This window comes from Phacochoerus africanus, chromosome 14, assembly GCF_016906955.1.
Source record: "Phacochoerus africanus isolate WHEZ1 chromosome 14, ROS_Pafr_v1, whole genome shotgun sequence".
Lineage (NCBI taxonomy): Eukaryota > Metazoa > Chordata > Mammalia > Artiodactyla > Suidae > Phacochoerus > Phacochoerus africanus.
The window spans coordinates 38759632-38775836 of record NC_062557.1 but is presented as its reverse complement, the minus strand read 5'-3'; the positions used below and the strand labels follow the sequence as shown (position 1 = coordinate 38775836).

The 16205-nt window shown below is 39.7% G+C and overlaps 1 protein-coding gene across 8 annotated transcripts in view; it reads left to right on the top strand.

The window, feature by feature from the left end:
- The window catches only part of SYNRG (synergin gamma), a 92188-nt gene that overhangs the window by 40332 nt on the left and 35651 nt on the right, over positions 1-16205 (top strand). For all 8 annotated transcript variants that reach the window (XM_047758654.1, XM_047758653.1, XM_047758658.1 and 5 more), the window contains 6 exons: positions 263-340; positions 2247-2443; positions 3037-3285; positions 5518-5651; positions 14051-14169; positions 14305-14367. In XM_047758654.1, coding sequence (XP_047614610.1) covers positions 263-340; positions 2247-2443; positions 3037-3285; positions 5518-5651; positions 14051-14169; positions 14305-14367 — 840 coding nt within the window. The remainder of the gene's footprint in view (positions 1-262; positions 341-2246; positions 2444-3036; positions 3286-5517; positions 5652-14050; positions 14170-14304; positions 14368-16205) is intronic.

The following is a 16205-nucleotide window of genomic DNA, read 5'->3' as shown; positions in this document are numbered from 1 at the left end:
TACACCACAGCTAGCAGCCACGATGGATCCTTAACGAGCGAGGCCAGGGATTGAACCTGCACCCTCAGACATACTAGTCACATTCCTTTCCTGTGAGCCACAACGGGAACTCCTTAATTTTTTTTAAAAAAAATTTTAAATTTTTTTTTTTTTTTTACTATCTCCAGCCAGTGCTCTTCTTGTAAATAAAAACCATGACTCAGTGTGATTTCCCATCTTCTACATGGACCACTAATATTAGATAATGTCCTTTACTTTCTAGGTGTGGGAGTATTTCCCTCACAGGATCCTGTTCAGCCTAGAATGCCTCCTTGGATTTACAACGAGAGCTTGGTTCCAGGTAAAAAGAGCATCTTTGTCCAACATTCCTATCTGGATACTTTAAAAGTTGTAGATGTGGCTGTAAATATTTACTATTGTGGTTACAAAATATGCAGAAGGAATTTATAACTTTATTTTTTTTGTGAAAGAATATAAAATACATCTAGTGTTTCTTAAGACTGCCTCGTATATGGAGTAACTGTATAAATACAGCAAAAATATTTTGCTTTAATGTTTTACTGACCACCATATACTTTTATTTTTAAACGCTTTTTATTTATTATGCCTTAAAAGACACTATCAAATAATTATTTCATAGATTATTAACATCAAGAATGCTACTAATGTTTAGTATAATTTTCTAACTCTTAAAATGTTCTTTGACTTCTTTGTTCATATGATACTATATGAAGTAAGACCACGTGGCATCTTTTTCTACATTATAAAGTGTTGTTTACCTTTTTCTTAATGTATATTATTCTAAGCCACAAAAAATCACTGAAGTACACATCTTGTGATATAGTTATTCAGTTGGTACAAGGAAATAGTCTATTAAAGCCATAGTTGATGTGCCTAGAATAATGACTATTACAACAGCATTATGTTAATCGCTCTTTTTTTCCTTTTTTTTTTTTAAAGGGCTGGATCCGCTGCATATGGAAGTTCCCAGGCTAGAGGTCAGATTGGAGCTTTAGCTGCCAGCCTGAGTCACAGCCAGATCCTTATAACTCAGCTTCATTTTGAAAGAAACTAGTAGTGTCTACTTTACATCAGAATCACATCATGGGAAATTCCCTTGTGGCAAAACGAGTTAAGGGTCTGGTGTAGTCACTGCAGCCGCTCAGGTCATTGCTATGGCACAGGGTCAACCCCCAGCCCGGGAACTTCCACATACCAAGGGCACAGTTAAAAAAAAAAAAAAAAAATCATAAATTGAAAGGCTAATTTCCCAAAACCATTTGGAATTTGAATTATACATAAAAATAATTGATTTTCTCTCAACTGCCCATTAGACAGTTTGACTTTTCTTCTTCTCTGTCTACAAGCTAAAACAACAGAATCTAGATCTTGGTATATTTTGAGATTCTATCCCTTTTCTGGCAGCTTGTATTTCTTTTTCACTCCTCCTTCCATACTTGCACACATAATTTCCTAGCCAAAATATGTGTTCATATGGCCAGCCTACTGACCTGTAATCCATATTTAAATACTAGATGTGAATTTTTGGCTTTAAACATTTTTCTCTGGCTACCTTAGCCCTACTTACATCCCCCAAACTCCTCTAACTAGAGTTGCCAGATTTAGCGAATAAGCATACAGAGCATCCAGTTAAATTTGAATTTCAGGTAAACAGCAAGTAATTGTTTAAGTATATACCGCATGCGGTATGGGCATCCTGTATTTTATATGGCAACCCTATCTCTAACAACCTTTCCACTCTTTCCTTTTGAAAGCCCATTTTATTGTGGAAAACTCCTCTATAGTCCTTTCCTTTTTTCAAACACTTATTCTGCTTTCTCAGAGGATATTGGTATGATTCTTGCTTCCCCCTGCTTTAATCAAATTAAATTAGTCCCATCATTATTACTACAACTTATTTTTTTAAAGTCCAAAGCATCTGCTTTTACCACTTCCATCTTATTGGTGTAACTATCTTCTAGTGAAATATAGGACTTTCTCTTACCTTTAGCCCAAACCTTCATCTATACGACCAAGCTCCAATCTCTCTTCTAAGCTGTAGACCCGAATTGTCTGCTGGATATTTCCACTTGAATAGCTTTATAGCAGTGCAAACCCTGATGTGCCTTCTGTTTCTATTAAAGCAGTTTGACTTAAGATTATCCTTGTATAAGCAGCAATGACAACAAAGAAGACGAACCACTTGTAATATGTTTACATTTGTGATCTGGTCTTTCCTTTAATAGATGCCTATAAGAAAATTTTAGAAACCACAGTGACTCCAACTGGAATAGATACTGCTAAACTTTATCCCATTCTGATGTCATCTGGACTTCCCAGGGAAACTCTTGGACAGATATGGGCCTTGGCTAATCGAACCACACCTGGCAAACTTACTAAAGAAGAACTTTATACGGTTCTGGCCATGATAGCAGTAACACAGGTAGGCGTTGTTTCTAAGGTTAAGTCAAATAACTTCACTATAAACTGAAAGAATATGAATCCTTTTTTACTTCAACCTTGTAGAACTCCTTGGACATTAAAATGTAATGTACAGTTTATATGATGTGCACACTAGCAAAATACTCCTTTGTTCAAAGACTTTAATATACTAACATCCTCTGACTTAACAATAACTCTGCTGAACTTGAAAGCTAGTCAGTGATAGATGAAATTACTCACTGTCTCCCCTTCGAAGTCCTTGTTGAAAACTCTTTAGATATAAAGTATACTTGGTCTGGTAGCAGTTTTTCTCATATTACAAAATCCCTCTAAATGATTTTATTGTAGTCAATTAGCCAAACTTGTCAGAGAGTGAAAATGTCAGAATTGGTATATGGTGACCATTTCTTTATAAATACTCAATTTACATTAACCTTGTAATTTATTTTCTTGGGTCAAATTCCTGAGTTTGGGGAGAGTCAGAGTGGAAACATAACCAGGGCTACGTATTTTACATGGTTTCTTTGCCAGACTTGGATTGTACATGGTTTGCAGTTTCCCAAAATGTTTCCATTTTCCTCCTGTTCTATGTAGAGGGGTGTTCCTGCCATAAGTCCGGATGCTTTAAATCAGTTTCCAGCAGCTCCTATCCCAACTTTAAGTGGCTTTCCTATGACCTTGCCTTCTGCGGTGAGTCAGCCGACGGGGATGCCATCAGGCCCTGCAGGCTCCATGCCCCTCAACTTGGGACAGCCGGTCATGGGCATTAACCTTGTTGGACCAGTCGGGGGAGCTGCAGCCCAGACTTCCAGTGGCTTCATGTCAACTTACCCTGCAAATCAGGTAAGTGGAGAGGCTGTGCATATTCCAAGTTATCCCTGAACGTGAATCTGGGCAACATTTTTTCCAGGAATGCGGAAAAGATTGCTGAATTATGGTGGACACTGGAGGTGAAAATTAGGCAGTATTAAAACAATACAGAAGTTCCCTTCATGGTGCAGTGGAAACAAATCCAACTAGGAACCATGAGGTTGTGGGTTCGATCCCTGGCCTCGCTCAGTGGATTAAGGATCCGGCATTGCCATGAGCTGTGGTGTAGGTTGCAGATGCGGCTCGGATCTGGCATTGCTGTGGCTGTGGTGCAGGCCTGCAGCCATAGCTCCAATTAGACTCATAGTCTGGGAACCTCCATATGCGGGTGAGATCCTAAAAAGCATTACAAAAAAAAAGAACCAAGTTGATTACATAACATCTGATTAGCAATTACATTTACATCTGAACTGTACTGTATTTGGTAATTCTGGAGTGAGAAACGCTTGTTTCTATGTAAAAAAACAAAAAACAATACAACTTCCCTAGTGGCCTAGCAGTTAAGGATTTGGCCTTGTCACTGCTGTGGTGCAGGTTCAATCCCTGGCCCAGGAACTTCCACCTGCTCTGGGTACAGCCAAAAATAAATAACTAAAATTTAAAATAAAATAAAACAATACCAAATTTTAATTTTTCTTTAAAGAAAAAAACAAGAAATTTCTAAAACCTTAAGATATTTGAATTTTGGCTAAAAGTATATGGTTCTTTGTCATATGCGTTTTAAACAGCAAGGTTAATAAAACTAATGAAATTCCTAGACTGTGTCTTTTGAGAAAGCTACTAAAACTGAAATTAAGATGCCTTAGTTTGGAGTTCCCGTCGTGGAGTTCCCGTTGTGGCTCAGTGGTTAACAAATCTGACTAGGAACCATGAGGTTGCGGGTTTGATCCCTGGCCTTGCTCAATGGGTTAAGGATCCAGCGTTGCCGTGAGATGTGGTGTAGGTTGCAGACTCGGCTGGGATCCTGCATTGCTGTGGCTCTGGTGTAGGCTGGTGGCTACAGCTCCGATTGGACCCCTAGCCTGGGAACCTCCATATGCCGCGGAGTGGCCCAAGAAATGGTAAGAAGACAAAAAAAAAAAAAATAAATAAAGAAGATGCCTTAGTTTATTTTTCACTTCTCAGATTAGCAAAAAAAAAAAAATTTAATTTACAATATTTAGTGTCAGTAGAAATGTAGGAAAAAGATTTTATTGGTACAGTTTTTTTGGAAGGCATATTGGGCAATAGCTATCAAAATTCTAAATGTCTGTATTTTCTGACCCTGGACCTAGAGAGCAGTCACTCTATTAGTTTATCTCACAGAGCTAATAATTCAAATTAGCAAAAATGTACAAGGGTATTTGTTGTAGCATTGTTTGAGTAAAAAATTAGAAATAGCTGATGTCCATCAGAAGAAGAAAGCTTAAATAAATTTTGGGTTATCCATACAGTGGTAAACTATTTGGTCATTAAAATGATTGAGATAGATGTACATGTGCTGCATGGAAACAAGGTCATGTTACATAATTACATCTTTTAAAGCACAGAACAATACAAGCTTGTTTTTCTGTAAAACAAACTAACAGTGCTCACTTTTAGAGCATTTGATTAGGAGTAAGTGTTCATGGTTTACTTTATATATGCGTGATGGATTAAAACAATTTACAATTGCACTTCTGTAATTTAAAAATATGTATAAAATATTTCTTAACGATGGCAATTTCTCAGTAATCTTTTAAATGTGATGCAGCTATTTAAAATTATATAAATTAGCTGTTTAAAGCAGTCTCTTACCATGTGTATGAGAGAGTATTTAAAAATAGAAGACAGGGAGCTCCTGCTGTGGTGCAACAAGAATGGTGGCATCTTGGGAGCACTGGGATGCGGGTTCAATCCCCAGCCCAATACAGTGGGTTAAGGATCCAGCATTGCCACAGCTTAGGTTGAGACTGCAGATTGGAACTGATCCCTAGCCAAGGAGCTCCATATGCCATGGGGCAGCCAAAAATGAAAAAAAATAAAATAAATTAAAAACTAAAAATACAAGACAGGATTCCTGCCTTAAGCTCTTGAGTTGATGTTATATCTAAAGAGTGTTCTAAAATTACATATTTGTACTTTAGTGGGAAGGTTTAAAAGGTAGTCTTTGAGGTTGACTGTTAGAGATTTATTTACCTTTTCATCATTTGTTGTTTTCTATTACAATATCCTCTATAAACCTAGGTGGTAAAACCAGAAGAAGATGACTTCCAGGATTTTCAAGATGCTTCTAAGTCAGGATCCCTTGATGACTCATTCAGTGATTTCCAAGAATTGCCTGCTTCTTCAAAAACAAATAATTCTCAGCATGGAAACAGGTAGAAAAGAGTTGAATATAATTAACATTGTATTTAGTAATTGAGAAAGAGGCATCCACAATGAGAAGCCCAAGTGTAAATCAGAGAATTAAGACTCCTTACTCTCCTGCTCTCTTGATTATTCCCACTGTATTCATACTTTTACTTTTCAAGCTTCTCCCGCCTTGTCCACCTTAAACTTGAGTTTTTACTATTTCCTCCCAGTACACTCCTGCCTGACAGTGTTTCTTTTTGCTTGTGCTAATACTGATTTATTACTGCTGAGTGCACCTGTGCAGGGACGGCTTCATCTTCTTCTTTTTTTTTTTTTTGTCTTTTTGCTATTTCTTTGGGCCGATCCTGTGCCATATGGAGGTTCCCAGGCTAGGGGTCAAATCGGAGCTGTAGTCCCCGGCCTACGCCAGAGCCACAGCAACGCGGGATCCGAGCCGCGTCTGCAACCTACACCAAAGCTCACGGCAACGCCAGATCGTTAACCCACTAAGCAAGGGCAGGGACCGAACCCGCAACTTTATGGTTCCTAGTTGGATTCGTTAACCACTGCGCCACGACGGGAACTCCGACTTCGTCTTCTTAAATAGATCTAGCCCTTCAGCTGTTGGAAAGCTTTTTAGGTGGGGACACATAATTTGACATTTGCGATATAATACACTGTTGATTTTCCACAGCAATCATTATTTAGAAAGCTAAATATGATTGTTTACTCATGTCTGTCTTATGTTTAAGGTGGGATCAGTGGCTTTTAGGTTTTCAGCTTTCTGTTTGTTTGTGTAGACAGTTGCATAAACATTTTTCTAATGTTTTAAGTACCAGCTTAACTTTTAGGTACAGTTAACTTCCCATCAGTTTTGTTTTGTTTTGTTTTTTGCCTTTTGCTTTTTAGGACCACACCGGCGGCACCTGAAGGTTACCAGGCTAGGGGTCTAATTTGAGCTACAGCTGCGGGCCTACACCACAGTCACAGCACCACCAGATCTGTGACCTATACCACAGGCTCACGGCAACACCGGATCCTTAATCCACTGAGCAAGGCCAGGGATCAAACCCACAACCTCATGGTTCCTACTCGGATTCGTTTCTGCTGCGCCATGATGGGAACTCCACTTTTCATCAGTTTTTAAAAGTACTTAGATACTTCTTCCACTAAGTAGAACACATGAGATTTTTTTTAATTTATTTTATTGAAGTATAGTTGATTATTTATGATGTGTTAATCTCTGCTGTACAGCAAAGTGATTTGATATATATATATACACATATATATGTATATATATGTATATATGTATATACATATATATATACACACTCTTTTTCATATTCTTTTCCATTATGGTTTATCACAGGATATCGAATATAGTTTCCTGTGCTCTACAGTAGGACTTCATTGTTTATCCATTCTGTATATAATAATTTGCATCTGGTTTTTTTTTTTGCCATTTCTTGGGCCGCTCCCGCGGCATGTGGAGGTTCCCAGGCTGGGGGTTGAATCCGAGCTGTAGCCACCAGCCTACACCAGAGCCACAGCAACGGGGGATCCGAGCTGCGTCTGCAACCTACACCACAGCTTATGGCAACACCGGATCCTTAAGCCACTGAGCGAGGCCAGGGATCGAACCTGAAACCTCATGGTTCCTAGTCAGATTCATTAACCACTGAGCCACGAGGGGAACTCCAGTTTGCATCTGCTAATCCCAGACTCCCAATCCATCCATCCCCTCTCCCATTCCCCTTGGCAACCACAAGTCTATTCGCCTTGTAAGTCTTCTTCTCTTTCACTGATAGGTTCATATTTTAGATTCCATATATAAGTGATATCTTACAGTATTTGTCTTTCTGACTTACTTCACATAGTATGATAGTCTCTAGGTTGGTCCATCCTTGTTGCTGCAAATGGCATTTTTCATTCTTTTTATAGCTGAGTACTATTCCATTTTGTATATGCACCACATCTTTATCCATTCATCTGTCAGTGGACATTTAGGTTGTTTCTATGTCTTGGCTATTGTGAACAGTGCTGGTATGAACATAGGAGTGCAAGTATCTTTTTTTTTTTTTTTTTGTCTTTTTGCCATTTCTTGGGCTGCTCCTGCAGCATATGGAGGTTCCCAGGCTAGGGGTCAAATTGGAGCCATAGCAATGTGGGATCCAAGCCGTGTCTGCAACCTACACCACAGCTCACAGCAACGCCAGATCCTTAACCCACTGAGCAAGGCCAGGGATCGAACACGCAACCTCATGGTTCCTAGTTGGATTCGTTAACCATTGGGCCATGACGGGAACTCCAGTATTTTTTTGAATTATAGTTTTGTCTGGATATATTCCTAGGAGTAGAATTGCTGAATCATATGGCAACTCTATTTTTAGTTTTTTGAGGAATCTCCATACTGTTTTCCATCGAAACGCATGAGACTGAGTAAGCAAAGAGAGTGTCTTTGTTGTTTTTGGAACTTGTTTTTGTCAGGATACATATTCCATTTCTCTTAGGTTCCTATTTGTGCAGTTTAGAGTAGGGGAGTACTCCCGTGGCATACAGAAATTCTGGAGTGAGGGATCAAACCTGCACCACAGCACTGACGACACCAGATCCTTAGCCTGCTGAGCCACCAGGAAACTCCCCATTTGTGCAATTTTATTCATTTTTTCTATTTTAACCAATTGATTATATCAGCAGAGCCTACATATACTGTAAAAAGAACTAAGAGACAGAAATTCTCCTGATTTAAGAACACATCAAACAGCTATATAGCAGAAATTGACAGACCATTGTAAATCAACTGTAATAAAAAAAATTTTTTTAAATCCACATCAAGCACTTGTAAAGAACACATAGAAGAAACATATGAGGAGTGTGACTGTAAAATACTGGGAGTTCCAAGCCCACTATACCAGTGCACACATATGTTATTGATCTGATAGACACATGATAGTGGTTCTTTCTCAGATCTCTTCCTTTGAACAAATTGATATGTTCTGCTGTTGTCTAGAACATATCTGAATGGCCCAAGACATCTCAGATTACCTGTATAAAATTAGATTCATTGTTTTCCTGCTCACAGCTAAAATAGTAATTTGTTAAATCATCATGTCCAGTCATCTCGTCAGAGACATGGTATTTCAGGCTCCCTCCTCTCTGCTTTACCACCATCAACTCTGTCAGCCCTGCTTGGCCTGGGAAGAGGCCACATGGGATCTGGCTCCTGCCAACCTCTTGACCATCTCCACAGCTTCTACCCCAGCCATGCCAAAATCAGTTGAAGGTGTTCCCACTGTGGCTCAGCAGGTTAAGAACCTGACCAGTGTCCATGAGGATGCAGGTTTGATCCCTGGCCTTGCTCAGTGGGTTAAGGATCCCACATTGCCATGAGCTGCACTGTAGGTCAAAGACGTGGCTCGGGGATCTGGCGTTGCTGTGGATGAGGCATAGGTCAACAGCTGCAGCTCCAATTTAACCCCTAGCCTGGGAATTTCCATATGCAGTGGGTGTGGTCCTAAAAAAAAAAAAAATAGAGGTTTAATATGGGAAGTTTTTACTAAGTCCTCTCTCAGTCCCCACCTCCAAAATGAAGTAATAGCTTCCTCTTCTCTACTGCTGTGGTACTCTAGTTGTAATTACGGTTTTACCTATTTCTCTCCTTAGGCTATAAGGACCTGAAGACAGTCTTTCATATATATGTGGGTGTATATATATCTTCCATATATATATATATATATTTTTTTTTTTTTTTTTTTTTTGCTATTTCTTTGGGCCGCTCCCGCAGCATATGGAGGTTCCCAGGCTAGGGGTCGAATCGGAGCTGTAGCCTCCAGCCTACGCCAGAGCCACAGCAACCCAGAATCTGAGCCATGTCTGCAACCTACACCACAGCTCATGGCAACGCCGGATCGTTAACCCACTGAGCAAGGGCAGGGACCGAACCCGCAACCTCATGGTTCCTAGTCAGATTCGTTAACCACTGCGCCACGACGGGAACTCCTCTTTCATATATATTTATATATATGTAGTACGTAGCCCATGGTATATAGTTAACACAGGTTTGTTGGATGAATATATTGTACTATGAAGGTTACAAACCAAATTTATCAAATCGATGGTTCATTCCTCTGGGAGAAAACTCTCCCAGCAGATGAATTTGAAGTTTGGGCACAGAAGGTTTTTTTTTTTTTTTTCATTTTCAAAAAAATTTTATTGAAGGATAGTTGATTTACAGTGTTGGTTTCAGGTGTACAACAGAGCGAATCAGTTATACATACACATGTAACCATTCCTTTTCAGATTCTTTTCCCATATGGGTTATTGCAGACTATTGAGTAGGTTTCCCTATGCTAGTCAGTAGATCCTTATCACGTACCTATTTTTTATATATAGTGGTGGGCATATGTTAATCCCAAACTCCTAATTTATCCTCCACGCCTGCATTTTTTTCCCCTTTAGTAACCGTTAAGTTTGGTTTCAAAATCTTTGAGTCTGTTTCTGTTTTGTGAGCACAGAAAGCTTTAAGATGGTGCCCAGATCTGAATTATATGGGATGTGAGCAATTTTATGTTATTGTCTCCACATAATAGTTTACTTTCATACGCAGCCATATTTTGCAGATTTTTCTTCTTCAGTTCTGGCTTGACTTCTACGATGCTTTCCTCGCATGAAAATATTTTGCTCATGTCTAAGAATCCACACTTGGTGTTTATTTTTTCATTCAGAAACATGTAGCATCTGCTATGTGCCAGACATTGGGGTAGGCACTAGAAATACAGAAGCAAAAAGCACAGTTCCTGCTCTATAACTAAAGAAGCTTAGTTTTATGTGGGTGTTTATATTATCTAATAAAACTCTCCTAAAATTGCTCTGTCACTGATGTGTGTGTGTTCACATTGAATGAATCCCCTAGTTTATGATAGTGTATATTCCATATTGTAAGATATTTGTTAAAGCATGACAGAGTTGTTAAGCCTGCGTGAAACTGCTTTGGGTGGCATTCTTAAGCAAAAATGGGCATTAGTTATCAGAGAAGATGAAAAGGCAAGTAAGATAGTAGGAGGAGGCTGGAGTGGAGAGTTTTGTCGTCTGTGAAAAAAATGGCATTAGTTAAGGATGACACCAGTTATGGGATGCTTTATGATTTATGACATAGTCTGTAAGGCATTTTAGAAGTGAGTGGCATGGTGAAAGTGATTGTTGCTACTGTGTTTGGTATAAATGTAGCTTCCATGGTAATCCTGTTGTGCGATTAGGAGAGGTGTACTCTGGGTTTAGAGTTACAGATACTGAAAAGTGTATATCTGAAAAATTGGTTGGGCTCGGTGTGAAACTCATGTCCAAGTCAAAGGAGGAACAGCCTTGATCCGGCATGAAAGGGCACCTGGAGGAGGGCAGCATCATTCATTTATCCATTGAGAAAATACCGTGTGCCGGCACCAGGGAGCCTCGTATAATGAACAAAGCAGACTTGGTGCACTGATGATAGACTAGTTCAAGATGGATTGAGGTTGTAGGGGGTTTGAGTTGGTTTATTTTCCTCTTTTTTTTTTTTTTGTGCTTTATGCAGCTGCACTTGCGGCGTATGGAGGTTCCAATTGGAGCTGTAGCTGCCGGCCTACACCACAGCCACAGCAGTGTCGGATATTTAACCCACTGAGTGAGGCCAGGGATTAAACCTGCAACCTCATGATTCCTAGTCAGATTCGTTTCCGCTGCCCCATGACGGGAACTCCAGTTTATTTTCTTTTTCTCTTTAAATGGGTGTATTTAGCTGAGTGAACAACCAAGTAAAATCATCTGCAACAGCCACGTGGAGTAACTGCAAGATATAAATGATACACGAGAAAAAAATCAAAACACTTTTTTTGGCGGCTGAATTCTTTAAAGTCTTATCTTGATAGAATGCAGGTTCTTAAATTTTAAAACAATAAGCTTCAGAGTTCCTGTTGCGGCCCAACAGGTTAAGAACCCAACCAGTATTTACAGAGTTCCTGTCGTGGCTCAGTGACTAACGAATCCGACTAGCATCCATGAGGATGCAGCTTCGATCCCTGGCCTCGCTCAGTGGGTTAAGGATCCAGGGTTGCCATGAGCTGTGGTGTAGGTTGCAGGCACGGCTCGGATCCTGCATTGCTGTGACTGTGACGGCTCGGATCCTGCATTGCTGTGACTGTGGTGTAGGCCAGCAGCTACAGCTCTGATTGGACCCTGAAACCCAGGAACTTCCATATGCCTCGGGTATGGCCCTAAAAAGCAAAAAAGAAAAAGAAAAGAACCTAACTGGTATTTATGAGGATGCTAGTTCTATCCCTGTTCTTGCTTGGTGGGCTAAGGCTCTGATGTGGCAGTGAGCTGTGGTGTAGGTTGCAGATGTGGCTTGCATCCCGCATGGCTGTGGCTGTGGCGTAGGCTAGCAGCTGCAGCTCCTATTTGACCCCTAGCCTAGGAACTTCCAGTTGCCCCAGGTGTGGCCCTAAAAAGAGAAAGGACAAAACAAAACAATATGTGTCTCTACTTGACTACCTTTCATTAATATTAAAGAGTAAAAAATAATCATTTTCATGTTTGAAATGGATACCTGCTTTATATAACTGGCATAAACACTTGTGTGGTAATTATAGCTTTTTTCAATTAATGATAACTTCAGGGAAAGAACTAGAATGACTTATTCCTTTGTAATATGCGTGAAATTACAGTCTGAGTCATAGCTTTTTTTGAATCGAATTTTGTTGACTTCAATCAAGTAGTACTTCATTATCCCAAAGATCTTTTATTTTTCTCCAATTCTGAAAATAATTTTTAAATTAATATTAAATTAAATGTCACATTTAATAGAAGATTTTACCATGGACTTTAAAGGATTATAGCTAATGCTGGCGAGTCATGAAAAACAAATAGATTGTTCAACTTTGTGGGGGGTTTTTCCTAAAGACATTAATTATCTTTATTCCTATGTGATATTCAGTTCAATGAGTTGTAGTTTAATTACTTATGGAACTTTAAAAAATCCACCTATACTGAATAGTTGATGACCTGTTTGTCAGGATCACATATGTAGCAGCTGTTTGGTGGGATGTGAAATTACAATATCTGACGGCACCAAGTCCTCCAGCACTGTAGATGCCCATTAGCATGCATGTGCCAGAGCTGGGGATTTTTTTACTTGCTTGTAGGCTGCTGATAAGAAGATTTAAATGACTGTGGAAAGATTTTGGCTCCGGGGCAAAGAACTCAATAGAAATCCATTTATATAACTTGTGTGTATGGTATTGAATGACACAATCTAGTAGTGGAATGTAGTCATTCATATGTAAAGGTTGGTTCTTCCAGGGAGCTGCCTGAGTCTGATAAGGGGGGAGGGAAAAAGCAATGCTTTTATAGTTTGTCTTTAAGCCTCCCGAGAATTACCCACAGAGATACTACTCATTACACTATTTTTCCATCCAGCAGGGAAATGTGTCCACAGGCAAAGGTATCTTTATCTAATTTTGAAGTGATTGTCGCTTTGCTGCAAAGATAGCTTCTGGAGCTGTTGATGTGATCCTTGTAAAAATGCAAATTGTGTTAACTCTACTGCTGCTTATCAGATGTGTGAACTTCTGCCAGTAAGCAATGCAGTGATCAAAAGAAGGACATTTACATCTTGGCTTGAACAGCATTTCAGAAATAGATTTTTATCTTAACTATCCCACCTCTGCATTCTGAACCCATTTTAGAGAATAATTTAAATTAAGGTTAACATAATTTACTTTGAAACTTTGGGTATACCTATCTTGGAGCAGTTCACTTTTACAGTTTTATGGATCTAAGTTTAAAATTTCAGGAGGTCATCATTCTATAGTAACTTTTTTTTTTTTTTTTGTCTTTTTGCCATTTCTTGGGCTGCCCTCGCAGCACATGGAGGTTCCCAGGCTAGGGGTCGAATCAGAGCTGGAGCCACTGGCCTACGCTACAGTCACAGCTACGGGATCCGAGCTGCATCTGCGACCTACACCACAGCTCGCGGTAACGCGGGATCCTTAACCCACTGAGCAAGGCCAGGGATCTAACCTGAAACCTCATGGTTCCTAGTCGGATTCATTAACCACTGAGCCACGATGGGAACTCCTATAGTAACCTATTTCTAATGCCATTCCAACGGTTTTTATGGCTTAAAGATGATTGGATGGTTAGTATGAATCTGACCTCTCTTCAAATAATCAAGAAAAGAATTATCACTTGAGTACTGTTTAAATATATTTTTTCAAGGAAAAGGATTTTGTCTTGTGTCATTTGTGGTGTGCCTATGTTCTAACTTTTAAAGCAGAGAGTCATGAGTTTTAACTAGGTACTTGTGTGCCATTTTAACTCTCAGTTCCTCCTTGATGATAATAACAGGAGACAGTGTTTTAGTCATCAAGAAATACTTGTTTTTCCCTTTTAGTGCCCCTTCTTTGTTGATGCCACTTCCTGGAACTAAAGCATCAGCTTCAATGGATAAATATGCTGTGTTTAAAGGAATTGCAGCTGACAAGTCCTCTGAAAATACTGTTCCTTTTGGAGGTAAAAACAGTTCGTAAATTCATAAGCCTATGACTGTAAATCTTTTGTCTTTATGGTGACCTTTTATGGTCAATGTCCTTGACTTGCGATCTCATAGTTCCTAACTTCAATTGAGCTTCTGTCTTTTCATCATAGAACCTGGTGATAAATATAGTGCTTTCAGAGAACTCGAACAGACAGCAGAGACTAAATCTTTAGGTAAGTTTTTGATTCCTTAAATGGATAAATTATTTCAGTTTTTTAACAAAAGAGATTTTTATGGTTCCTTCAGTGACATCCCAAACATTTTGTTGAGTGTGTGGTTGATTTGTTTCGTTTTGGCTCTGGAAATTACAAGGAAGGAAAATGTTGGTTCAGTTATTGGAAATTATTTTCTAAAACTTAGGGCAAACCCTAAATGGATGCAATTTCCTTTGAAGATAGTGCATTGCCCTTTCACCAGAAGCCTTCAAACCAAATTAGACTCCTGTGACCACTCTTGTAATGCTCAACAAGATTTGAACTGTTGGCAGTGCAGCAATATGTGGACTCTGCAAAAGGCAGCAACCAGTTTTTCACTCCTCAAGATTTTCAAAATTGGCTGTAATTTAATGAGATGAAATTGGAGGGGTTTACGTGCCTATGTGGTTCCATCCCTGATAGAAGAGTGGAAGGGCATATAGAATGATCATTTGAGAGCCATGTATGTAAAGACTGAAAATTATATTGGTGGCTAAATCCTACTAGAAATCTGATGGGTAGGGTTTAGATCATCCATTGGTCAAAGGATGTCCTGCCAAGCTTAACCACACATGCTGTGAAATGTGTGTGCTCTACTGAGGTTTTCTTCCCAGACAAGTACCACATTCTACCTTTGTCTCTTGAACACTCAAATGCGGAATATCTTCCGCAATCATTTGTTCTCACCCTTTTGACCAAGGAATGGGATAGGAGTGGGGAGGTGGGGGAGGTTATGGAAAGTTGAGAGGTACATGTGGAAGCTAAAGTAGAACATGTACTCTTAAATATCTCTAAAAATACTCAATTTTTTATGGCTCTTAGGTTCTAGAAATGTTTCCTTATGTTTCATTCTAGCCTTTAGGATGTAATAACTTTCTCCCTTGGTGCCTATATTAGGTCCTAGGAGTACAAATCTAAAGAAACTTTTGGTTTGTTAATTTGCCATTTACTCAGTGACAAATGCTTTCATCAACTCTTGGGCCAAGGCAAGTTTGGAGTAAAGAACACGGTTTAATATCACGATTCTTTATGTTCTCTGGTGTTAGTGATGATATGTGTATTATTCCTGGGTAACACAGTGGTGCCACAAGAACGTAAGCCATACCATAGCCCTAACAGAATCCTGGATTGTTGTAGCCATTGTTTTGTGCTGCTTTCATTCCCTTCTTCTTTTTTTTTTTTTTTTTTTTTTTGGTCTTTTTGTTGTTGTTGTTGCTATTTCTAGGGCCGCTCCCGCGGCATATGGAGGTTCCCAGGCTAGGGGTCGAATCGGAGCTGTAGCCACCGGCCCACGCCAGAGCCACAGCAACGCAGGATCCGAGCCGCGTCTGCAACCTACACCACAGCTCACAGCAACGCCGGATCATTAACCCACTGAGCAAGGGCAGGGACCGAACCCACAACCTCATGGTTCCTAGTCGGATTCGTTAACCACTGCGCCACGACGGGAACTCCTCATTCCCTTCTTATCTTTAACTCGAAGGCCTTCCAGGTACAGATGCCAACTTTGTTCATTTCAGGAGAATATATTTTATTCTACTCTCATTAAATATACATCAGACTGGAACTTCCCTAGTGGCCTAGAGGTTAAGGATCCGGCATTGTCACTGTTGTGGCACAGGTTTGATCCTTGGCCTGAGAACTTCTTCATGCCACAGACAGGGCCAGCCCCCGACCCCCTCCGAAACACATTGGACTGGCTTCATCAGTGTTGGTATCTTAGAATTTATGGAGACTCTTACAGAATTACTGTCAGAGCTATAGTTTCTTAAGTCCAGATGACAGAGTTTAATAATATTGCCTTTATTCTACTCCTA